At 39.9% G+C, this 19,269-nt stretch overlaps 1 protein-coding gene across 1 annotated transcript in view; it reads right to left on the bottom strand.

The window, feature by feature from the left end:
* Window positions 1-19,233, bottom strand: part of LOC126101458 (translocation protein SEC63 homolog) — a 173,193-nt gene extending 153,960 nt beyond the window's left edge. Inside the window, exon 1 of the mRNA XM_049912111.1 lies at window positions 19,021-19,233. Coding sequence (XP_049768068.1) covers window positions 19,021-19,144 — 124 coding nt within the window. The 5' untranslated portion in view covers window positions 19,145-19,233. The remainder of the gene's footprint in view (window positions 1-19,020) is intronic.
* Window positions 19,234-19,269: the final 36 nt, after the last annotated feature.

Raw genomic sequence — 19,269 nt, 5'->3', positions numbered from 1 at the left:
TTATTGAAAACAAAGTATCAAACTAGGGCTTATACAATGTTGCTGCAACCTTCATAAAAAGCAGAAATAAATCCTCATTTTGACTGTTTGTTTTGTGCCACACACATTCAACAAATAATATAAAAAAATTTTGCACTCTCTGGTTCCATGAAGGGATCTCCTTATGGAAGCTCAGGTGCCTTCAATGCTATATGTGTGTGCACCAGTTTTGGAACATTTAAATGTCACTTTATGAACCCTTCATTATTCAAGCATATGTACGACCTAAAGAAGTCAGAAATTACTGTCATTCCTGAAAGGATGTAATCTTTGACAATATTGAGCACTAAGTCTGAGAACAACTCGTGAAGAAGCACTCTTGGATTCCTCTGAAAATACACCCTCCTCCTCCTCTCTCTCTCTTTTTTACCTCTGGTAAATTTTCTTCTTCTGAGCATAGCCTCATTGATCTCCATGACGACTCTGTTGTCACCAAGTTTCTCACTTTCTTTGAAAAATATTTCAATACACACTTCTCTGCATAAGCTTCTCCAATATATAACTGTCTCATAGGATAACTGCAGTTCATCAGTAATAAAAAAAGTTTCTGCACCTTTTCACCTAGAAAAAGTTAACTGTAGAATTTTTGGAAGACTCGACTCTCTCAAACCATGAATCTTTTTGAATGCTGCAACTAACTCCATTATAAGACTTTTTGGATATCCACTGTACCCCATTCTGTATCCTTCATACAAGAAATACGGCTCATATCTCCAACATGCTTTGAGCACTTCCTAAAATTGGCTATAAAACCATGAGACATACACCAGTTCAACTATATTACCTCTGGGTACCATAAGGACAAGGTCCCTAAAGAGAACTCATTCTGAGGCCACAGCTAAAAACACAATGAAGTGAAATCCAATTATCTGCTCTAAATAGAGCACTTTCTCAGGCTTAAGTAATCGGTTTTGGTGTTTCTCACTGGCTACTTATAAGAACATGCTTGTGTGCTCAACAATACAGATAGCTGTACCATAGGTGCAACACTAACGGAGGGGTATCAGTTGAGAGGCCAGACAAACATATTGTTCCTGAAGAGGGGCAGCAATCTTTTCAGTAGTTGCAGCGGCAACAGTCAGGACGATTGTCTGATCTGGCCTTGTAACATCAACCAAAACGGCCTTGCTGTTCTGGTACTGCAAATGGCTGAAAGCAAGGAGAAATTACAGCCATAATTTTTCCCAGCGGCATGCTGCTTCATTGTATGATTAAATGACAATGGGGTCATCTTGGGTAAAATATTCCGGAGGTAAAATAGTCCCCCATTCAGATCTCCGGGTAGGGACTACTCATGAGGACATTGTTACCTGGAGAAACAAAACTGGCATTCTACGGATCGGAGCATGGAATGTCAGATACCTTAATCGGGCAGACAGGTTAGAAAATTTAAAAAACGAAATGGATAGAGAATTAGTGAAGTTCGGTGGCAGGAGAAACAAGACTTCTAGTGAGGCTAAAACAGGATTATAAATACAAAACCAAATGGTAATGCAGGAGGTGGTTTAACAATCCGAGGGGGGGGGGGGGGGGACAGAAAGCTACTACGAACTGTATAGTGAACACAGTATCATAGCCAAGATAGACACGGAGCCCATGCCTACCACAGTAGCACAAGTTTATATGCCAACTAGCTCTGCAGATGATGATGATGAGATTGGGGAAATGTATGATGCGATAAAAGAAATTATTCAGATAGTTAAGGAAGGCAAAAATTTAACAGTCATGGGGGAATTCAGCTGTAGGAAAAGGAAGAGAAGGAAAGTAGTATGCAAATATCGACTGGGGTTAGGCATGAAAGAGGAAGCCGCCTGGTAGAATATACGTGGAAGAGGCCTGAAGACGCTGGAAGGTTTCAGATAGATTATATAATGGTAAGACAGAGATTTAGGAACCGAGTTTTAAATTGTAAGGCTTTTCAGTGGCAGATGTGGACTCTGACCACAATTTATTGGTTATGAACTGTAGATTAAAACTGAAGAAACTGCAAAAAGGCAAGACTTTAAGGACATGGGTCCGGGATAAACTGAAAGAACAGGAAGTTGTAGACAGTTTCACAGAGAGCGTTAGGGAAGGGTTGACAAGGGGAAAGAAACACAGTAGAAGACGAATGGGTAGCTTTGAGAGACGAAATGGTGAAGCCAGCAGATGAATAAGCAGGTAAAAAGATGAGGACTAGTAGAAATCCTTGGGTAACAGAAGATATATTAACTTTAATTGATCATCATCATCATCATCATCATCATTTAAGACTGATTATGCCTTTCAGCGTTCAGTCTGGAGCATAGCCCCCCTTATACAGTTCCTCCATGATCCCCTATTCAGTGCTTACATTGGTGCCTCTTCTGATGTTAAACCTATTACTTCAAAATCATTCTTAAGCGAATCCAGGTACCTTCTCCTCAGTCTGCCCTGACTCCTCCTACCCTCTACTGCTGAATCCACGAGTCTCTTGGGTAACCTTGCTTCTCCCATGCGTGTAACATGATCCCATCATCTAAGCCTGTTCGCCCTGACTGCTACATCTATAGAGTTCATTCCCAGTTTTTCTTTGATTTCCTCATTGTGGACACCCTCCTGCCATTGTTCCCATCTACTAGTATCTGCAATCATCCTAGCTACTTTCATATCCGTAACCTCAACCTTGTTGATAAGGTAACCTGAATCCACCCAGCTTTCGCTCCCATACAACAAAGTTGGTCGAAAGATTGAATGGTGCACAGATAACTTAGTCTTGGTACTAACTTCCTTCTTGCAGAAGAGAGTAGATCGTAGCTGAGCGCTCACTGCATTAGCTTTGCTACATCTCGCTTCCAGTTCTTTCACTATGTTGCCATCCTGTGAGAATATGCATCCTAAGTACTTGAAACCGTCCACCTGTTCTAACTCTGTTCCTCCTACTTGGCACTCAATCCGTTTATATTTCTTTCCCACTGACATTACTTTCGTTTTGGAGATGCTAATCTTCATACCATAGTCCTTACATTTCTTATCTAGCTCTGAAATATTACTTTGCAAACTTTCAATCGAATCTGCCATCACAACTAAGTCATCCGCATATGCAAGACTGCTTATTTTGTGTTCACATATCTTAATCTCACCCAGCCAGTCTATTGTTTTCAACATATGATCCATAAATAATATGAACAACAGTGGAGACAGGTTGCAGCCTTGTCTTACCCCTGAAACTACTCTGAACCATGAACTCAGTTTACAGTCAACTCTAACTGCTGCCTGACTATCCATGTAAAGACCTTTAATTGCTTGCAAAAGTTTGCCTCCTATTCCATAATCTTGTAGAACAGAAAATAACTTCCTCCTAGGAACCCAGTCATATGCCTTTTCTAGATCTATAAAGCATAGATACAATTCCCTGTTCCACTCATAACACTTCTCCATTATTTGCCGTAAGCTAAAGATCTGGTCCTGACAACCTCTAAGAGGCCTAAACCCACACTGATTTTCATCTAATTGGTCCTCAACTAATACTCGCACTTTCCTTTCAACAATACCTGCGAAGATTTTACCCACAACGCTGATTAAAGAGATACCTCTGTAGTTGTTACAATCTTTTCTGTTTCCATGTTTAAAGATTGGTGTGATTACTGCTTTTGTCCAGTCTGATGGAACCTGTCCCGCCTCCCAGGCCATTTCAATTATCCTGTGTAGCCATTTAAGACCTGACATTCCACTGTATTTGATGAGTTCTGACTTAATTTCATCCACCCCAGCCGCTTTATTGAACTGCAATCTATTGACCATTTTTTCCACTTCCTCAAATGTGATCCTATTTCCATCATCATTCCTATCCCATTCTACCTCGAAATCTGAAACATTACTGATCGCATTTTCACCTACATTGAGCAACTCTTCAAAATATTCCCTCCATCTGCCCAAGGCATCCACAGGATTCACCAGCAGTTTTCCTGACCTGTCCAAAATACTTGTCATTTCCTTCTTACCTCCCTTTCGAAGACTGCTAATTACACTCCAGAATGGTTTTCCAGCAGCTTGACCCATAGTCTCCAACCTGTTTCCAAAGTCTTCCCACGATTTCTTCTTGGATGCTGCAATTATCTGTTTGGCTTTGTTTCTTTCTTCAACATAACTTTCTCTGTCTACCTGGGTTCTGGTATGTAGCCATTTTTGATACGCCTTCTTTTTCCTTTTACAGGCTGCCTTGACTGTATCATTCCACCAAGCTGTTTGCTTCATCCTACTTTTACACACTACTGTTCCAAGACATTCTTTAGCCACTTCTAGTACTGTGTCCCTGTACCTTGTCCATTCCTTTTCCAATGACTGTAATTGACTACATTCAACTAACTGGTACCTTTCTGAGATCGCTGTTATGTACTTGTGCCTGATTTCCTTATCCTGAAGTTTCTCCACTCTTATCCTCCTACATATGGACCTGACCTCCTGCACTTTCGGCCTCACAATCCCAATTTCACTGCAGATTAAATAATGATCAGTGTCATCAAAGAATCCCCTGAATACTCGTGTGTCCCTCACAGCCTTCCTGAATTCCTGATCTGTTATTATATAGTCAATGACAGATCTGGTTCCCCTGCCTTCCCAAGTATACCGGTGAATGTTCTTATGTTTAAAAAAGGAGTTTGTGATTACTAAGCCCATACTGGCACAGAAATCCAAGAGTTGTTTCCCGTTCCTGTTGGCCTCCATATCCTCTCCAAATTTACCCATAACCTTTTCATACCCTTCTGTTCGATTTCAAATCCTGGAGTTAAAATCACCCATGAGCAGAACACTGTCCTTGTCTTTTACTCTAACAACTACATCACTGAGTGCCTCATAAAAACTATCCATTTTATCTTGATCTGTCCCTTCACAATGCGAATATACTGACACAATCCTAACTTTCTTGCTAGACACTGTCAAATCTATCCACATCAGTCGTTCGTTTACATACCTTATTGCAACTACGCTGGGTTCCATTTCTTTCCTGATGTAAAGCCCTACACCCCATCGTGCTATTCCTGCTTTGACTCCTGACAGGTAGACCTTGTATTCTCCCACTTCCTCTTCTTTCTCACCCCTTACCCGAATGGCACTAACAGCTAAAACGTCCAGCCCCATCTTACTTGCAGCCTCTGCCAGCTCTACCTTCTTCCCAGAGTAGCCCCCATTGATATTAATAGCTCCCCATCTCATTACCATTTGCTTGCCAAGTCGTATCTTAGGAGCCCCTGGTTTGTCAGTTAGAGGTGGGACTCCGTCACCTCCAAAGGTCCGAGGCATTTTGCTCTGATTGTTGCCAGCATCATATTTATAGTACCAGGGAAGCAGGTTGCTAGCCTTACTTGCCCCGAGTCCCATTGGGTTTTACCCCTAATGGCTGAGGGACTAACCAGTGGATTTGGTAGTCTTTGCCGTATGAGCACAAAGGTGACCACGACTCAGAATATGTCCGAGATGCCCAGCCTTATTCCAAAGTAACTGGTATCCCGACTGTCGGGACCACTTACTTGGCCACTCATACGTTGCCCGTGGTTCATGAACTAGGACATGACTACAGGAACCCAAACCATGAAAGGAGAAAATAAAAAAAATGCAGTAAATGAAGCAGGTGGAAAGAAATACAAACGTCTCGAAACTGAGATTGACAGGAAGTGCAAACGGCTAAGCAGGGATGGCTAGAGGAAAAATGTAAGGATGTAGAAGTGTATATCTCTAGGGGTAAGATAGATACTGCCTACAGGAAAATTAAAGAGACCTTGGGAGAAAAGAGAACCACCTGTATGAATATCAAGAGCTCTGATGGAAAACCAGTCCTAAGCAAAGAAGGGGAAGCAGAAAGATGGAAGGAATATATGAAGGGTCTATACAATAACAATTTTTTTAAAAAATCAGCAATGTATGATCAAAAGCTGCAAATGTTTAGATCAATTATTTTTTTCAACACTAGTTGAGTACAAAAACAAAACTGCACTACAGTAAGCTGTTTATCTTTTGAAGGCTACATTATGGAAACAGGAGAGGACATAGATGAAGATAAAATGGGAGATATGATACTGCGTGAAGAGTTTGACAGAGCACTGAAAGACCTAAGTCGAAACAAGGCCCTGGGAGTAGATAACATTCCATTAGAACTACTGATAGCCTTGGGAGAGCCAGCCATGACAAAACTCTACCATCCGGTGAGCAACATGTATGAGACAGACAAAATACCTTCAGACTTCATGAAGAATATAATAATTCCATTCCCAAAGAAAGTAGGTGTTAACAGGTGTGAAAATTACTGAACAATCGGTTTAGTAAGTCATGGTTGCAAATTACTAACACAAATTCTTTACAAACGAATGTAAAAACTGGTAGAAGCTGACCTCAGGGAAGATCAGTTTGGGTTCTGTAGAAATGTTGGAACATGTGAGGCAATACTGGCCCCACAACTTATCGCAGAAGATAGGTTAAGGAAAGGCAAACCTATGTTCCTAGCATTTGTAGACTTAGAAAGAGCTTTTGACAATGCTGACTAGAACACTCTCTTTCAAATTCTGAAGATGGTAGGTGTAAAATACAGGGAGTGAAACCCTATTTATAATTTGTACAGAAACCAGATGGTAGTTATGAGAGTTGATGGGTACGACAGGGAAACAGTGGTTGTGAAGGGAGTGAGACAGAGTTGTAGCCTATCTTCGATGTTATTCAATCTGTATATTGAGCAAGCAGAACAGGAAACAAAAGAAAAATTTGGAGTAAAAATTAATATCCTTGGAGAAAAAATAAAAACTTTGAGGTTTGCCGACAACATTGTAATTCTGTCAGAGACAGCAAAGGGCATGGAAGAGCAGTTGAGCGGGATGGACAGTGTCTTGGAAGGAGAATATAAAATGAACATCAACAGAAGCAAAACGAGGATAATGCAATGTAGTCGAATTCAATCAGGTGATGCTGAGGGAATTAGATAAGGAAATTAGCAACTTAAAGTAGTAAATGAGTTTTGCTATTTGGAGAGCAAAATAACTTACGTTGATTGAAGTAGAGAGGATATAGTGTTACTGGCTAGGGCAAGGGAAGCATTTCTGAAGAAGAGAAATCTGTTAACATCGAATATTGATATACGTGTCAGGAAGTCTTTTCTTAAAGTATTTTTATGGAGTGTAGCCATGTATGGACATTAAATAGTTTAGACAAGAAAAGAATAGAGGGTTTCAAAATGTGGTGCTACAGAATAATGCTGAAGATTAGATGGGTAGATCACGTGACTAACGAGGAGGTACTGAATAGAATTGAGAAGAGGAATTTGTAGTAAAACTTGACTACAAGAAGGGATCAGTTGGTAGGACACATTCTGAAGCATCACGTATTGGAGGGAAGTGTGGAGGGTAAAAATCATAGAGGGATACCAAGAGATGAATACACTAAGCAGATTCAGAAGGATGTAGGTTGCAGTTGTTATTCGGAGGTGAAGAGGTTTGCACAGGATAGAGTAGGCTGGAGAGCTGTATCAGATCAGTTGTGGACTGAAGACCACCACCACCACCACAACAACAACAACAACAACAACAACAACACATCAGGTCAATATATGGCCAAAAATAAATGTGTAGAAATAATGCACGTACTTCATATTTTCCAGTTACAGCTTGTTATTCGCTTTACAAATACCTGTCTCCAATCGGCTGCCACCAATTATACAAGCACAGGCATTGCCAATACTTGCACTATACCATGAGCAAGAGTTGTGTGTGGATGGCTCACAGTAAAGAGTAGCTGTTGAGGTCTTAATGGGTGGAGGAGACAATAGGATGGCTTTTTACTGGTTTTTGTTGGACACTTATTCTTGATGTTAGGAGTCTAGGAAGAGCGAAGATGGTGCTAGCGAGCAAGGGGTGGGAGAGGTGAATATATGGGGTATGTTAAGTGCAGGGAAGTTAGAATGAGACAACATTATGTTATGGATCTTCATTACAGCTCACTTCACAGACATGTCTTATCAATAATTGATTTGTTATGCTTCCTTGGTTTTCTTATGAATTTCTTTTTTATACAAGGACCTAATGTACCTATTCACTCTTACGATCTCCAAACCTATTCAATGTTTGTTAACTAATGGTAATATTTTCTTAAAATGTTCCACTGTTTTCATACTTCCAGTCTTTTGTGTTCCTTGCATTAGGTTTTGAATTTTGCAGCAGTCAACTACATGTACACCAAAACTTTAGTAAGAGTACTTGTATACACTTCTGACATTGTCAGTGTTGGGTGTAGCAGTATGAACACTGAATATTTTTTTAACTGTCAAGATCGCTAAAATCATTTCTTCATACAGATTACTAGTTTTGGCAGTTCCCCATTGCCATCTTCAGAACTGCAAAAGGTGGGACCAAAAATGCTAGATGCAGCAACTAACATGACAGCACACATAATTATAGCCAAGATCTGCAATACATAGAATAACAACGTACCTACATTTACATCATTACACAATCCTCCTGCTTGAATATAGTAATAATAATAATAATAATAATAATAATAATAATAATAATAATTATAATTATAATATCCATATATAATGTTTGCCCATGTTGGTATTGTGACTTATACTAGAAGTCAGCAAGTCAATTTTAAATAAAAGCCAGAATCAGGTAATGGAAACTCCAGGTAGGAATATCAACTATGTAGGAAAATACAGATTGCTACTTACTGTAAAGAAGACATGTCAAGTTGCAGACAGGATTTACGTAAAGCTTTCAGCCAAAGCCTTCATCAGTAAAAGAGAGACAAACACCACGCACACACACAAGCAAGCACACGACTGCCAACTTCAGCATCTCGGGCCAGAATGCAACTATCAACTGGGATGCAAGCAGCCATCTGGAGGGGTCAGGGAAGGCTAAGGGATAGTACTGTACGTGTGGGAAGAGAGACGAATGCCGTCTGGTGGAATGTGCAGGGACTAGACTGCCAACAGGTGCAGAGTCAGGAGGTTGTGGGGCAGGGAGGTGGGAGAAAAAGGAACAAAATGTGAGGAGCAGGGAAAGACAGGCGGATGTGTTGGCAGAGAACTGCAAATAAACAGGGTAGGAGATGAGAATGAGGAGGAGATGATAGGACAGAGGGGATGGAAACTGTTGGCTCTGAGCACTGTGGGACTTAACATCTGAGGTCATCAGTCCCCTAAAACTTAGAACTACTTAAACCTAACTAACCTACGAACATCACACACATCCATGCCCGAGGCAGGATTCGAACCTGCGACCGTAACGGTTGCATGGTTCCAGACTGAAGCGCCTAGAACTGCATGACCACTCTGGCCGGCTGGAAACTGTTGGGTGGGTACAGTACGTTACCATAGGCTGAGACCGGGATAATTACGGGAGCGAAGAATGCGTTGTGCAGTCCATATTCGCTGGTGGTGGAGGGATGAATTCAGATGACTCGGGTAGTGAAGCAGCCATTGAAACCGAGACGACATCAAGACTGTGACTGATGCGTTTAGATAAATAACCACAAAATGTAAAAAGACCTGTACATAGTTTTTTCATTTTTATAAAAGAAACTGTAATGTTAGTTTTTTTTTTCCATATACCATGTTCCTGTCATTAATTCGTGGTGGGTGAGCAAGCATCACTTTGGTGAACCTTTCAAGCATACAACAATTCTGCCCACTTTCATGAAAAACAATGTATTATTGTCGCTGTTTTTTTCAATTTCATGAAAATTATTTAAACTGCATTTTGTTTTTATTGTATGTTACAACATTACTCATAATTTTTTTTAAAAATCAGCAATGTATGATCAAAAGCTACAAATTTTTAGATCCATTATTTTTTCAACACTAGTCGAGTACAAAAACAAAACTGCACTACAGTAAGCTGTTTATCTTTTTAGATGATAGTGGTGCTAAAACCCATTAATTTGGCACTAAAAGGAACCCAGTTGGAGGCTTGTTTTGGTTACTATGGTTATAACTCGGCAAGTCCAATATGGTGGATTTTCCTCAAAGTGCATTTTTTGGGAGTTTGATCTGAACACTGTACTGAATGTTTCTGCCAATTTTCAGCCTGCCTACGCCCCCCCCCCCCCCCCCCCATTTTTAAAATCCAACTTAATGTCTGATTTGACTGTATTTCAGGACCCTGTACTGCTTGCATATCAGTGATGGGCCAAATATACTGTGGTTCACTTTCATTTGTATTTACACATCCCTCCCACAAGGGTACCATCATTAATTTGAGCTACCCATTCAGGAAGTGGGATGCACTGCACATATAATTCATGCATTGCTTATGCACCGTTACTCAACAATCCATGCAATCTTTTCTATGCCTCAAGCAAACACTGACAGTGACCAAGATTTAAACTTGGGATCTTCACCTTCGCCTTCGAGTGCTTTACTAAATGATAACAGTTGCTAGAGCACTTACATGCAAAAGGTAAAGTTCCTGAGTTTGAGTCTTGGTCCAGCACACAGTTTTAATCTGCCAGGAAGTTTCATATCAGTGCACACTCCACTGCAGAGTGAAAAACTCATTCTGGAAACATTGGCAGTGTCCCTGTATTTACATGCAATCTGTGCTCTGCAGAAATACTAATTTGGCATCAAGCCATTTGTAATCCATATGGAAAGGATCATTTCAAAAACACAGCTACTCAAAACTGTTGTAGTCTGCCTATGCAGGCAACTCTTCACAGGAACCTTTTCCTATCTGCAACAGGCCTGCAATACTGATGATGTGGGCCCATCACCAAAAGTAAATTTACATATTATGATATTTATTTATGTCATTTAACTGCCCCCCGCATGAAACACGGACCTTGCCGTTGGTGGGGAGACTTGCGTGCCTCACACTTGGGTGCATAAAATATTTGGATAGTTCCATTTGTGGGACTTCTGGAGAATGATACTAACCTTTCTGCCGTTCTTTCTGTCACAGTGTTCCTTCAGATACAGAGCAGAGGAATTTTTATCAGAGACTGATTTGTTCCACAAGGTAACACACTGAGAGTTATCCTCTTTTGTGTTGCTAATAACAGCGCTATGTCATTATTTGTGGAATTTTTCTATACTTGGCTTGTTCCCCAACCCAGCAACAGCAAGATGTCAGCTGCAACTTATACTAAAGAGACTGAAGGAGTGGACTACATACACTGAAGAACCACAGAAACTTGTATAGGCATGCATATTCAAATACAGAGACATGTAAACAGGCAGAATATGGCATTGCAGTCAGTAATGCCTGTATAAGACAAGTGTCTCGCACAGTTCTTAGATCGGTTACTGCTACTACAATGGCAATTTATCAAGATATAAATGAGTTTTAACATGGTGTTATAGTTAGCACATGAGCAATGGGACACAGCGACTCCAATGTAGCAATGAAGTGAGGTTTTCCCGTACGACCATTTCACGAGTGTACCATGAATATCAGGAATCCAGTAAAACATAAAGTCTTCGACACTGCTGCAGCGGGGAAGAGATCCTGCAAGAACAGGACCAACGATGACTGAAGATAAGTGCAATCCTGCAAATTGGTGCAGATCTCAGTGCTGGACCACCAACAAGTGTCAATGCGCGAAGCATTCAATGAAACATCATCGATAAGGGGCTTCCGGAACCGTCTTGTTTCAAATTGTAGTGAGAAGATAGGCATCTACGGGTATGGAGACAACCTTATGAATGCTTGGACCCTGCATGTCAGCAAGGGGCTTTTCATGCTGGTGGAGGCTCTATAGTGGTGTGGGATGTGTGCACTTGGAATGATAGGAGAGTCCTGATATGTCTACATACAACTCCGGTAGGTGACACATACGTAAGCATCATGTCTGATTGCCAGCATCCATTCATGTGCATTGTGCATTCCAATGGACTTGGGCAATTCCAGTTGGGCAATGCGACACCCCGCATGTCCATAATTGCTACAGAGTGGCTCCAGGAGCACTCTCCTGAGTTTAAAACAGTTCCACTGGCCATCAAACTCCCCAGACATGAATATTATTGAGCATATCTGGAATGTTTTGTGATGTGCTGTTCAGAAGAGATCTCCACCCCCTCGTACTCTTACAGATTTATGGACAGCACTGCAGGATTCATAGTGTCAACACCCTCAAGCACTGTTCCAGACATTAGTCGAGTCCATGCCATGTCGTGTTGCAGCACTTTTGCAAGCTCATGGGCCCTATAAAGATATTAGGCAGGAGTACCAGTTTCTTTGGCTCTTCAGTGTATAAAAATTTTAAGTTCTTGACACATAAAACAATGTGCTTAGATTTCATCCATTCACGGCACTACGTAGTTCACCACCTTGATCATTCCATGTGTCAGAGATTTGGTGCAGCTTCTGGGCCTAGTTTTCCAGAAAAGCCCTTGGAACTACCAGACTAGACAGACACAAATATACAGTCTCCCAAAGTGCTGAACACTTTAATGTGTCTTCGCCACAGATCAGGGGAGCTGACAGAATGTACCGACTCCACTTCTATAACAAAAGCCACGCACTTGGATCAGCAGGACCTTCAGGTTTAAGGATCTTATGTGCCCTACACAATGAGGGGATTAGGCCAGACACAAGTGTCTGAATAACCAGCTCCAGGCCTAGTATCTGCAAGAGGCTGATGAGTCCTAACCATCCAACCCATGGAAACTCCTCAGGGGGCACGCTTATTGTTTCTGGTTGACCCGCAGACACCACCAGTGTTCTGCCAGCATGTGCAGCTGCCCATGGAATTGGCTTCAACAAATTATCTACAAGACAGTCGTTTGAAATCAATGTGAAAGCAGAGCACTGAGAGTCAAGTAGCAGAGGTACCACAGGTACCTCACGTACTATCCTCTCTGGTGGATTCTGTCCCTTCTACATGAAGTACTGTGTCTCTCATTATTTGCACACTTGACTTGGCTGTAGGGTGTCCATTCGTCCTGTTTTTCCCGGGACAATCCTGTTTTTTACCAAAATGTCCCGCTGTCCCGAAAGTTTTTTTGGGGACGCTCATATGTCCCGTTTTTTTATGATTCCACTTGGCTAGAGTATTTTGCGCTACTGGTCGTTTGACTTGCTATTAACTGCGCAATTATTTACGCTAGGTAGCGTGTGATGACTTTCAGCATACCCCAAACATGTTTAAGTCCCATAGTGCTCAGAGCCATTTGAACCCAAACATGTACCGAACTGTCAAAAATCACAAGTAATTTTAAACGCACTACAGGTTACGAATAACAACGAAGATTTTTCTCTTCTAAATCGATCCACTGAATGTGTCCTTTCGGTCCAGAGATACTCTACACCACTGATACTTGCTCTCTAACAGTGTGGCGACGAAAGCCAATGTTTTGCACTGTGCAATCACTGTTTCATTATGCCAAAACGAAAGTGTAATTTTAACAGCAATATAAAAAGCAAGTTTCCTTTTATCACTGGTAGTACAGAAACTGTAGAATGTACGTTGTGCAGATCAAAATTTGCTATTGGTCATGGTGGAAGGTCTGACATTGTGAATCACATTAAGACGAAGAAACATCGCATGAGTGATCAAACGAAAAGAGCAAATAAATGTGTGAGTGACTGCTATGTAAACTTAAAATTAGTAACAGAAATGGACAGCCAGTTGGTAGCACAAGAAGCTACGTTTCCATACCACAGTGCAATGCATAACCATAGCTTTAAGTCAATGGACTGTACTACAGCAGTTGTTAAAAAACTTTTCAATCCTAAATTCACATGTGGACACACAAACTGTAATGCAAACACTTCAAATGTTATTGCACTGTATGCACCTCAGCAGGTTTTAAATGAACTGAAAAGTGCTTGATTCATTTCTGTAATGATTGATACATCGAATCATCTGGATTTGAAGTTGGTTCCTCTCTTATCAGGTATTTTCACCCTGAAAATGGCATCAGGGTGAAAGTGCTCGAATTGGTTAATTTAGCTGGAGAAACTTCAGATTTACTTCAGAATTATGTGCTGGAGGTTTTAAAGAAATATGATCTTGAGGGAAAGGTGATTGCAGTTTCTGCAGACAACACTAACACCAATTTTGGTGGTATGCAGAGGAAAGGGAAAAACAATTTGTTCTATAAACTGCAACAGAACACAGTGAATAATATAGTAGGTGTTGGCTGTCCAGCACATGTGGTGCACAAATCCTTACAAACTGGCTCAGATTGCCTACCCATCGACTGCCAATTAATTGTAAACAAAATCTACCAGCATTTCCACATATATACAGTAAAGGTTGAATCTCTGAAGTCATTCTGTAAGTTTACTGTAACTGAATACAAGACTGTACTTTGGTACAGCAAGACAAGGTGGCTATTTCTGCTACCAGCATTGGAAAGAATTGTAGGAAATCATATTTCATTTCTCTTGATAAGTGTCCTTTTATCCTTAAACAATTCTTTGATAACCATGTGTCTATTGTTGTTCTACATTTTGTTGTTAGCCAGCTAAAGCCTTTCTCCACAACAATTAAATGTATTGAGAAACAAGAAATCACAATAGTGGAAGTTTATCAAGAAATAAACAAATTATTGGGCAAATTACAGTGTAGAAAATCTGAAAGATTTCTCACACCCTTTGTACATAAGACTCTAAGAAGGCTGGAAGAAGAGGGTGAAATTACTGTACAACAATTTCATATTTATGATGACATCTTCTATGACTCTTGCATTGAGTATATTAAAGAATGGTGTTTACAATTTCTCACACCTTTTAAAGCATTTGACTGTGTTAATACTGAAAAGAAGCAGGTACAGTGGAAGGATATTCAGAACTGTTGTGTTTTTGTTAAAAGTATTGTACCAAATTTTCCTGTTGATGAAGATGAAGTGTTCGATGAATTTTCATGTGCACAGAACTTCATAAAGAGTGAAGAAGGAGACAAAGAAAGTGTTAGTGCAACGTGGTGTAAAATATTTGCTTATTTCAAAAGTAATAACATTAACATGAGAAACATTATTCGTTTGGTGGAGTTTTGTCTGTCAATTCCTGGGTCAAATGCTGCTGTGGAATGTGTGTTTTCTTTAGTGAACTCTTTGTGGTCAGATGGAAAAAACAGAATGAAAGTTGAAACAGTGAGGGCCTAGCTCATTGTCAAAACACACTTTTACTGACTTTTATGATACAATTTCAAACGAAAATGCACTTCTCGATAAAGTACATAAAAGTGAAAAGTACGGTGATAGTGTGGCAGAATAATTGTAAAAAGTGATTTGGGATCATCTGAGTGCACGATGTAAACGTAAACTTGTATGTGTATTAAATTTAGTCAATACAATATTTACGTCCCGTTTTTTTTTCTTCATTGTCCCAGGTTTTCCTCTAATTTATTTTAAATGTCCCCTTTTTCAATGAAAATGAAATGGACACCCTACTTGGGTGGTGTGGCAGTGGTAAGGCAAGGTATCATGTAGAGGGGAGATGGGGACCGAGTACAGCTCAAGTCTGTTATATGTATACCCCTTACCAAAAAGCTAAAGCTGCCATCTTCCACTGAAACTGAAGTTGATCCAGTGAGATTCACTTCAGTTGTTGGGAAACATGCTGTGTCCAGTGTCAAAGCAGAGGCAAATGCAAAAGGGGATGGATCTATTACGTATTGGCAGCTCAAACACACTGAGAATAAAGGATAGTGGAAGCGTCCGATTGCACCCCTCTGCTTTGACCAATGACATCACCAATATGGCAGAAACGACCATTAACAACAACTCCCATACCGCTCCTACGACGTCATCACGTAAACATGACAACAAACACGAAAATAGATCGAAAAACCACCAAACAGATATTCCTCCAAAAATATAATGAAACTAACAGGACAAGCAGGGGAAATTGGGGGTTTTGGATGGGGTCAAACTAAATATAAACACACACCACTACACCAAATGACAAAAAACACTAAAATAACAAGACCCCACAACCTTCCCAAATTCCACTACACACAAAATCCACTAGAATCAATCACTTCCCTTGACCTATATAGGTCAACAGAAACAACTGATACCACACTATAAATCTCAAAAATTTCACCACCACACTTAATCCTACCACAAAAGAAAACACCTAGAAAATCAAAATTGGAATCGAACACTTCCCTTAACCTATATAGGTTTTTGTAATAGCCCTGTACTGACAAGAGGGAAACATTTTACCTACAAAAGGGTTTTCTCACCTATATAGGTCAACAGCAACTAACGATACAAAACAAGCCACAGCCACATCCACACCGTGCAATCAAACACTTCTCTAAAGTCATACACGTAAACAGCAAAGCAAATCACCAATACAAACAAGCAAACAACTCACAAACACCCCACCAACAATTTTTTTTAAAAAAAAGGTCAACTTACCACTAAAAAGCTCCGGCGCAGCCATCAAGGTCAGACACCACACACACACACACACACACACACACACACACACACACACAGGTGCGTGCGCGCATGTACAAACAAAAACATTCGTACAGGACCCCGTATCATAATTCTTAAACTCAACCACCATCTGCTACCCAAAATACAAAAAAATCATGAACTGGTTCTGTGACGTCATTATTAATTAGTACTTTTTTCATTTTGTTATGTTGGTTGTACATTATATTAATCTTGATGTAATTTGTTTTCAAGTCCACTTTCAAACTTCCTCAAATAAGTTACAGCTTCATTTGTGATTCAAGATTGTCTGCAGTAGAGACAAAGAGTGCAGTGTCATCAGTATGATGAAGGTGTTTCAGATATATTCCTGTTTCCTTTTTTGAGCTGGGTGGGTAGCAAGAAAAACAGAACAGCAAAACGGTCTAGAATGCTTTTGGTAAACTACAAATATTCAAATTTGTAAAAACTAAGTTCCAACGGAAAATTTACCATATCTATGCATTACAGAACACGTATGGGCAGTATATTTGAAAAGTAGAGTATGAAAGAGAGAGCACTTTGCAGCAGGTATGTTGTTGTTAGTGGCACTCAGATGTCGAATTTCAATTTCAGGAATATTATTTGTTGAAAGTTGATCTATGGAGTAAGACGCCACATACCTGACATTCAGTTGTAATAGTCATGTGACGAACCTAGTGACAGTTGATGTACCATAAGGCATTGGTTATCTGCAAAAAATACACTATTTTGACAGATATATTAATGGTCCCCACAGTCAAAAGTGAATGAAAATGGTAAAGGTTGCTCTGCAAGCACTAGTTATGGTTTCATATGGTGATGCAGTGAGGACAGTGTTGGGAGTCCATCTGGTGCAGAACATAGTTTGACGAATCTAGCTTGGTAATCAATAATTTACTTCATTTAAATAAATCTGTCAGTGACTTTATAACCATAAGATGAGCATTAGCAAACATTCTGTAACTGATAAGTTTTCTTTTTGCAGAGAAGTGTATTCTAGGAATTAAGTATAAGTGTCAGATAGGAGAAACTTGTATCTTTTTTTTTAAACATTGTCTATTGGTGGTTGATGGACATTACTGAGTAGATGTTAGCTATGTAGGTAAAAGGATACAATTACATTCTTTATATTTTCTACCTGACTTGTTATTTTTCAGATATCAGAGATTCATCTTTGGTGGGTATCATGGACTTCATTGTACCTGTATGGGTTGCATGAAATTTTCAACCAGCATGTGATTAGTTTCATATGTTTATCTATTTTTACTAAAGTCACCGTTTTGACATTAGCTGTCTATCAACACAGGTCAAGCAGATTTATTGATGCCAATAGTTGTATTTTAGTGAAAACTGGTGTTTCTTTGCCAGAAGGTACCATGGTGACGACTTAGCTGAAGATGAAAATAGTTTTGTGATGTTTATGGGGGATTTATGCAGTATGGGATTTGTGGGTTTTTAATTTTTGGATTTGTCTGGTGTGTTAGGGGGTGGGGAAATCTTTTGTTAGGTTTGGCTAAGAGCAAAACCACAGATTCTCACACGCGTAATCCATTACTTCAATATTAATATTTTGGTGATTTTAAATATATTATTTTATACAACATTATTACTGCTATGTGTTTGTTATCGTTGCATGAATACCCACCATACTGAATGTAGAGATGAGATGACTGTCTGCTATTTTGATGATATCACACGCCAAAGCCAATGCCTGGTATCGCACATTTTGGCAATAATGGCAATGAAAAAAACACTTCCAGTGAAACAATTCAGAAACTTGTCAGTGCGCATGGAGACAGAGGGCGTGGGTCTAAATACAAATACACCCGGCTGTCATTTTAAAACTATAATGACTATGAACTAGAAGTGGGCATGATTGTAACTGTGAATGGATGTAGCTGGCCCATACCAATAGACAAAGACGATAACCTACTGGAAACTGCGTAGCTGACATCAGAAAACATGAAGGAGCAACATGGATGCATACAGCCAAATATGGAATGAGAGGCCTTTATCCAACAGGAAATTGTGTTGGCTGATGGTAATATATTCACGAATTTAAAAAAAAAAAAAATTCCACTATCCCTCGTAGCACAGTGTCTTGGACTGCTGATTCCAATTTGCATTTTGTGTATTATGGGTATACAACGTCAATCAGACTTGCTCAAGCATGGAGTTACAATAGTGTCAAAATATCTGAGGGCAGGTAATACATGATGCCTCATAAGCACTACAACAGCACTGTAGAGGGTGAAATTGCTGTGACGTATGTGCATACCTTTAAAACAAATATTGGTGTTTAGTGAAGGCCGATCTCCACAAACTGCTGCAGAAAATTTTCAAATAGGATTCACACGCCTTTAGAGAATAAGAGTACTTTGTATTAATGCTATGAGCAACAAAAGGGCATAATGTAATGTAAAATAAGCCACATTTGGAGTCACCAATTATAATCAGTCACCACTACATTACATCCCGAGTATTTACGCAAAGAAATGAAAACAGCAAATTGATTTGCGGTAGTAAGTGAATGTCAAATTATTCATGACTTCATTGTCAATTCAGAGACGAAGAACGTTTTATGTTACGCACTACTAAACAAAACATGCTTACAATAACATTACCTTCGCGTCGTTTACGTGGCCACCAATAATAAGTTCCTGGTATGAGAAGTAACGCCAAAAATGACAATAAAAAGTAGAAAAACGTTCCACCGCTTTCATCATACTGAAATTTTTGTCCACCCATTAAAAAAAACTACTATAAACTGCTTTCAGTGTCACTTAAGCTCAGTTTGTTGTGGGCCTCACACGTACCAAAGACGTTAGACGTAACGGTACACCAACGTGTCCGCAATACCTGGCCGTCTCACA

This window comes from Schistocerca cancellata, chromosome 9, assembly GCF_023864275.1.
Source record: "Schistocerca cancellata isolate TAMUIC-IGC-003103 chromosome 9, iqSchCanc2.1, whole genome shotgun sequence".
NCBI lineage: Eukaryota > Metazoa > Arthropoda > Insecta > Orthoptera > Acrididae > Schistocerca > Schistocerca cancellata.
This window is presented reverse-complemented; position numbering and strand designations above follow the sequence as displayed.